Source organism: Danaus plexippus, chromosome 19 (genome assembly GCF_018135715.1).
Source record: "Danaus plexippus chromosome 19, MEX_DaPlex, whole genome shotgun sequence".
In the NCBI taxonomy this organism is placed as follows: Eukaryota; Metazoa; Arthropoda; class Insecta; order Lepidoptera; family Nymphalidae; genus Danaus; species Danaus plexippus.
The window spans coordinates 6013998-6021666 of record NC_083549.1 but is presented as its reverse complement, the minus strand read 5'-3'; the positions used below and the strand labels follow the sequence as shown (position 1 = coordinate 6021666).

General features: G+C 29.4%; 1 protein-coding gene across 1 annotated transcript; it reads left to right on the top strand.

Moving 5' to 3' along the window:
- The first annotated feature begins 5717 nt into the window (after positions 1-5717).
- Positions 5718-6505, top strand: LOC133319364 (uncharacterized). The gene has a single exon (XM_061523448.1). It carries the CDS (start codon positions 5805-5807, stop codon positions 6348-6350), a length of 546 nt encoding a protein of 181 aa, XP_061379432.1. The 5' UTR covers positions 5718-5804; the 3' UTR covers positions 6351-6505.
- Positions 6506-7669: the final 1164 nt, after the last annotated feature.

Below are 7669 nucleotides of genomic sequence, written 5' to 3'. Positions count from 1 at the left end.
TCACGGGTGCTCATAGAACCCTTTACTATCTGATGTATGCGTGTTTGTATGTCTGTGTGTTTGTGGCATAATGGCTCTAAGACGGATGGAACGATATTAAGGCGTTTTTTAAAAAAATTCTAAGCCAGTTTCCAGGCGATAGGTCTCATTTAGGTTTGTTATAAATTACTCTAGCACTGTAAGAGTATCAGCTCTTATTCAAGGTTGTGTAAGATATTTTTGACGAATGATTCCTTGAATAAGTTTTTATTTAAATAAGTGATTATTTACAACTTTAATTACGTTTACATATTTTTCTGCGCAATACATTTTTGTTATATAATAGAACCTGTGTAATTGTATGAGCAAAGTTGCATACAAGTTTCATTTCACATCGCTATTTAAAGAACCTTCTTCAGTTTTTAAAATCTATAACTCAAGAAAAGCTTTGTCCTTGTTGACATACCGCAGTGAGAAATTGAAAAGGAAACAATATAATGGTTTTATTTATAGGTGTCGCGAAGGCACTAAACCAAAAAAAAGTGTAGAGTAAATTTTATCTCTACATAAAATACAATTTAGTTTTTATGTTTAAGCAGAAGTTAAAAGGAGGGTAAAATTGTGTTTAACAATAACATGAGAAAGTTACTTAAGTTATTTTTACGAGTCAAGTGTCAAACTGTTTTGACGATTCTTGTTTAACTTGAAAACTATTTAAAACATCTCCGAAAATTTTATATTTCAAGCATTCAACCTTTTTTATACCATAATATAATTTTAAACATTATAATCAAAACCTACATATTTAAATATGTAATTGTTACACGTTAGTAAATTGAAGCATTTCTGAATTACAATGTTAAAAAATAATTTAAAAAATTATGTTACTTGAAAGTGTATTTTATTTTATCTTGAGATCTCATGGCTTATTACTACTATTAAAAAAAATGCCTTTTCATAAAACAACTTCAGAGATATAATTGTCGTAGGCTCAATGAACTCTTAGTCCCTAACGTAAATGATTCCAAAGGTATTCGATTTATTTCAGTGTAAGGTGAGATTTCAAGTAAGGTTAAGATGAAGAAGACCCGTGTCAAGTGTATTGATGTATGTTTGTAAATAAAATAGGTATATTAAAAAAAAAATATTCAAAGTTCGACAGGGATCCACAAATACACTTCCTAAGCGTTTATTTCGAAATAGAAAATATTTCTACTGAACTTAGTAAGCTGTTATCAAGACGTGTGCGAAACTTTTGCGAAAACTATTATAACTGTAAAAGTTTAATGTTGTAATGCAACAATTTTGTTTATTTTTTTCCTTTTAGCAGAATGTTGCACAAGATTCAGCAACAATATATTTTTTATTTAAATAAATAAAGTTCTTGTAATATTCTTGGCTTCGTATCTGGATTAATCAACCTAAAAATATGTATTGCTGTTTTTATAACATTTGTGTAAGCCATGGAGTTATTTTTGATATATCCAATCTTTCATTATAATAACCAACAAAAATTGTCATACTTTCGTGGGAAGCCTCTAACCTCTACGGGATCAGAAACGTAAAGAAATTCGTCAGACTAAGGATCATTGGCGACCATGGCCTTGATCGTAGTACCGGAGAAATACTTGAAAGTACATAACTCATTTTGATGTATTTGCTTCTCCAAATCTACAGCAAAAACTCCCTCATGTCATCCTGTCATAGGTTCGTGACTTCTTTATAAAATCATGTCCATTGCTACCGTGCCTGGATAGAATCTGGGTCAGGTAGAGGGGTAATAAAATTAATGGGTGTCTTAGAATGATTCATTTTAGTAACATGAACTTTGGCCGAACTGGTTATGAACTTCCGAATCGTCCTAAGTAATTCAGTTAGTCAACTGTGACCTTCCAAATACCTAATTCAGTTGTTAAAATACCTAATGTTGTTTTGTAATTTTGTAACACCTAAGTTATCAAAATTCTGTTCTATTATAGGCTTAGAAAAATGTAAATTAACAAGCATTGGCTGTAAAAATTTCTAATAGAGTTAAATTATCTCAGAGTAAATTATCATATCCTCGATAAATCAGCCAGTACAAGAGCTAGCTACATTTAGATTTTATCGTTGCGAGTAACATCTCAAATCGTCGTTAACACATCAAATAAATTTCTTCATCAGGTATATGTTCGACCGTGAATCAGCTGTGCATGTCTCAAGCAAAGTCCAGGATCTGTTCTTCATCATGGCCGTGTCGAATTCTTGCATGGATCCCCTGGTGTACGGCTCTTATACATTAGACATTAATATTATAAATCGCAAACTGAGAAAAGTTTTTTGCTCTGACACTCCTTCTAAAACCAACGGTATGTATTAAAGACATATTTATTTAAAACGTGTTCAGTTTAATAAAATTATGCACAACAAGTAAAGAAATTTAAGCAATAATTTAAAAAAATCTTCATTGGACAAGGGATAACACTTATAAGTGAATACAATTTGGAATGTACGCACTAATTCAAAATATATCAACTTAAAAAAAAGATAAATACTTCTTATAAGGAAAAGTGACTTTAAATAACAGAAATATGAAAATTACTATAGATTTTATATATATAGTTAATTAGTTTCATATTCTAAAATTACTAAAATTCCACTCTCACCTAATTATTAAAGTGTAAGCAAATTTTTGTTGGAAAGATATGTAGGTAAACCTAATTATTGTAGTATGAGACTTCAACATGATACTGCTCATGTATAATAATTTTAATAAATTTTAAAGGTTTCTTTCAACTTATTAAGGACGGTAATGTAATTGCAACTGAAAGTATGACGTTTAATGAGATTAATATTTTCACTTAAATATACAACTACCCTCAGCAAGTTAAGTTACGTTATAAATTGCATAATTAATCTTCGCAGCTATACTGACTGCTCCAGATGCATGCGGATGCAATGTGGATACGAAAGATGTCAATCATGGGAGAAATGTGAGTCGATTTAATATTTTTCTGTATTGTGAAGACATGTTAGACTTTTTAATACATTTAAAATTGCTAAGTAATTTTAAGTTATGTTATACTCATCACGTTTGTGTGTACAGACAGATATAACAAACGTATTGGATTTGAAAAACAATTAATATGCAATTACCAAATTAAGATATAACGAAATGAGAATATTAAAAACTAAGTTAGTAATATTTCTGTGACTTTATTAGTGTTCAAATATTCAAGGGGTGGATATGAATTGGAGCATTTTTAGTGCCGGTGTTGAAGTTAAAGTATAACAAACTAGTACCACCACAAAATAAATATGTTCAATAACATAACGAATAATAATTACATTATTACTGATAATAGATATCCCTGTCTCAGGATGAATACAGATGAAAAAATATATCTATCCAACGAGTGAAATTATACGTATGTGAATATAATGACAAAGTCAATCTTGTACATTTTGGATGCTTCATTTCTTATTACAAATCACGTATGTTTTGACAGGCGTATGCGAAGAACCGTCGCGTTACTGTGGGGTTTCAAGAGACATCCTTAATTCAGAGCGCGAATTCAGAGCCTTTACCTCTGTGGATAGAAAGCCAAATGAATTCAAACAGGAATAATGTATTTGTTATACAAGGAAAGGATAGCTTTTAGTTTTTATATAAATTTAGTTTGTCTATTATATATACATATACATATACAGGATGAATGGACATAGAGTTGGTCATTGAAAAGCGTAATAAAAATAATATTTTTTATATGATAATTAACGATAAATGTTGTAATGACATATTTAATATCTATAATTTAGTCTTTATGTAAATAAAACGATATAAAAAATAATCCGTTTATTCTTTAAAGAGTTTTTATTTTCTTTAATTTGAAGACAAGGAGTTTGGAGAGAATAGACAACTTTCGAGACAATACACATTGAATTAACTTTCTTCAATTTATTTGTAATATTACGTTTCAAAAGTATTTAGTTTATTGGGATTTATGTTTTGGTTTAGTTTAAGAGACTTTGATAAAATTTTATAATATTTGTCAATGGACGTCTTACAAGGAATCTCAAGCGAAAAAAATTTCTTTAATATACTCAAACCCGTAGATTCATCACCATGAAAAAAAAATGATAAATTAAAAATTTTATGAAAATGAAAGTAATTTCAGCTATTATTAATCAATATTAAAATAAATAATAGCATTTGAAAGCCTTAGTATATACTGAAGTAAGCAAAGACCACGGCTTATACATTGCACATAGACTACACAATTCATCTCGTTTGCCCATGATCACGGTTGCTGCAAAGTAACCGAAACGTCGGGAGCATGAAGTTTTTAAAATAATAAAATACGCGTAGTAATCCGAGAATATATTAGTTTCATTTAAATGGATTTAAATGATTTAATAATTTTAACTAAAAAAAAATATATTTGTATATTAAAGAAAAAATTGTATGATTAAACTTACGAGTGTTTCTTAAAATTCTTTTTCAGCGTTTAACTTTTCGATCGGCGTTATTGCTACATTAGCGGAGTCATTCGTGAGATTGTTTTTCATTGCTTTTCTTGTCCAATTATATTACAAAGTAAAAAGACGAAAACAATTTATTTAATATGGAATATATCACGAACATATGTAATGTTTTGAAGAATTTAACAAAACATTCTTTGTTTTTAGATACAAATATTTCTATTAATATTGGAGTGAACGATTAATATTGTGCATACAGTTAAACGTGCCAATTAAAAGAAAGTTTATATTTCTACCCTCCCACGCATTTAACATCGACGACCCGACGACAACCCTGGTGCCAAGTTCAAGTTTTTCGTTAAGTGTCATCAAACAACAAACTTTTTATCTAATAAATCCGATTCCATTAATACTTTTATTAATTTAAACATCAATATTCTGTAAAATAAATACTGGAAAAATATGTAAAGATCCTTAAAGTAACAAGCTTAAAGAAATGTTTTTTTCTCAGTTTATATTTACAAAAAAAAAATTGTGTACACAGGCAAAGTAATTTGTTACACAATATAAATGTTGGAGGGCTACCAACGCATGTCATACGAAATCAAGATACTTTTCTAGAGACTTAAACTTAATCTGAGTCTACTACACTATATATATATACACTATATACACTATATATATATGTCTATATAGATGTCATATAGAGAATTCTCTGATTCGTATAGCTGCATATATAAACACCAAAACATAATTAAAATTTCATTTGTAATGTTGGCAGCAGGGTGACTTGAAGATTTTACCCCAAAGTCGTTTGCAAGAAATGTTCACTTTCCAAATTGCTTAATAATATAATATAAATTGCTTAATAATATAATACTTTCTAATAAAGTTGTGTTAATTTAATAAAGCTATTTTTAATAATTGAATTTAATATAAGGATAGAATCCAGCAAAAAAAAATATCTAAATATAAATAAATCCGTTTTATATTAAACAAAATCTACTATAAATTAATTATATAAGAATTTAATATTTAGCAGGAATATCTGTAATTTGTATTTCGAAGACGATTTTGATGAGGGGAATAGAGTTCAGTCACAGTTGTACTGACTGGATTATATTATTGTGATTTCCTAGAAACGTTATTTACAATTTTTGTAATGAAATACTGTTTTCTGGAATTATTATTAGAATAAGATGATGTACAGCTAATTATCATTTCAAAGATAACCTTTACAAATTGATTATACAAACGCGTTTTATTTGATTGTAAGAAGTCGGTTTATTTGTGATCGAGGAATACAGTGATACGGTCGTAAACATCTATTGACTATTTAAAATAAATTATTAAGAGCTCTTAACATGTACGCTATTATTCTAATAGGCATATTGTTACCATCTGCTCTTGCTAAAGGTAGTATTGAGGATAACAAAGCAGGGTCAGATTTCTTTGGCACCTACAAACTCGTTTATGTTTGGCCCAAAATAGATAAAACAGTGAAGAATTGTATGGAGGCTGTATTCTCTGAGGCTGTGGATTTATTGGACGATCCGTTTACGTGTGAATGTGAAAGAAAATCCCCGAATCTTGCATTTTTGCATCAGAAAGTTCATAATTACAACACAGTCGTGCTCGCTGATATTGTAAAAAATCCAGAAGAACTTTCTAGAGCTCTTAAAGACACGTGCCATTGTAAGCCTTTGGATAAGATGCGCAGTATATTTATGAAGGTGAATGCTAATTACTTCTTGTATTATGACCTGGAATCCAAAGTAATGAGGACTTACTTGTTCAGTAAAGCAATGCCAGTAGAAGCAGAACTTAAAAAAATCATAGAAAATTTCGGGGATTTAAAAGACAGTGATGGTATGCCAGTATGTAAGGCTGACATTAAATTGATGACGTGAGTCAATTTATTTTTACTGTTTTGAGTTTTACAACTTTAAGCTGGTAATTTTTTTTAAATCTCATTGATTTAAATATGCTTTAGGTTTATGTATTGTTTCAACTTTGTATTTCTACCTGATATTTATAAAAAATAAACTATGATTTGGGAAAAATACATGTTTTTCTTTTTCAAAACTTTTGCGACACTTCTTATGAAGTTTTATTCCTTATAACACGAATTGGGTTAGGATATCATGTACATGTTATTAAAAATATAAAAAAAAATCATTTTGGTTACTTTTTCAGGTTGAGATATGAAAAAAAATGATATCTGTGTTCTAAAGGTCACACCATTTTTCAGTTATAAATACCTTAAAAAACCTTGAACGTATACAATTTGTGCATGAAATTTTTTTCAATTATGCGTTAGTATTGAAAATACAAAAATCTTTTATAAAAATTAATTTGAATGATGAGATCCAAGACTTTTGCGACTATTTATTTAAATGACACTAATAATTTTCGGATTACTATTTTTAAAAACTACATACTCCCGACGTTCCAGGTACTTTACAGCAACCGTGATCACGGGCTGACGAGATGTGAATGTCAGTTGGTCATGTTATTTATCATCTACCGCCAATGATTTGTTAATTTTCTGGCGTACCGCTCTGGATGCCGGCAGAATGCGCTTACGGAGTCACGAGGTCCTGCGGTGGGGTTATGGATATGGGATTTTATATTTTAAAGTAGGCGGTCCCAGGTGTTTGATAGATTCCAGCCATCTTCTCTATTGAAATTGGGATGTTTTTTAATGTCAATAGCCTCGTGGATTAACCTTGGTATGTACTTGTCTTCACGAGGGAGGATCAGTGGTTTATCAAACCGAATGTTGTGGCCTGGTTTGTATATTGTGTGTTCACTCACTGCTGACTTCAGCGTGTACCGATGTTCCTCTTTGTCTATCCAATTTATGACGGTTGCTGCAAAGTAACCGAAACGTCGGGAGTGAGTAGTTTTTAAAAATAATAAAATACGCGTAGTAATCCGAAAAATATTCATTTCATTTATTTTGTATGAATAATAAATAAAGTAATAATTAAAATTAATCCATTGTAAGGGATATTTGTAAAGCAAGACAAATCATATATTCCTATAAATATTTATTTTATATCTTCACAATTATAACCACAATTATGATTGAATTCTCTTAATTAAAGTTTACGTGAAAAAAAAAAATAAAAAAAAACGATACTTTAAGGGAGAAATATTACAAAAATCACTATACTGATTTCAAAATTTTCGTAAAAATATCACTACGTTAAAATATAAAAAACTA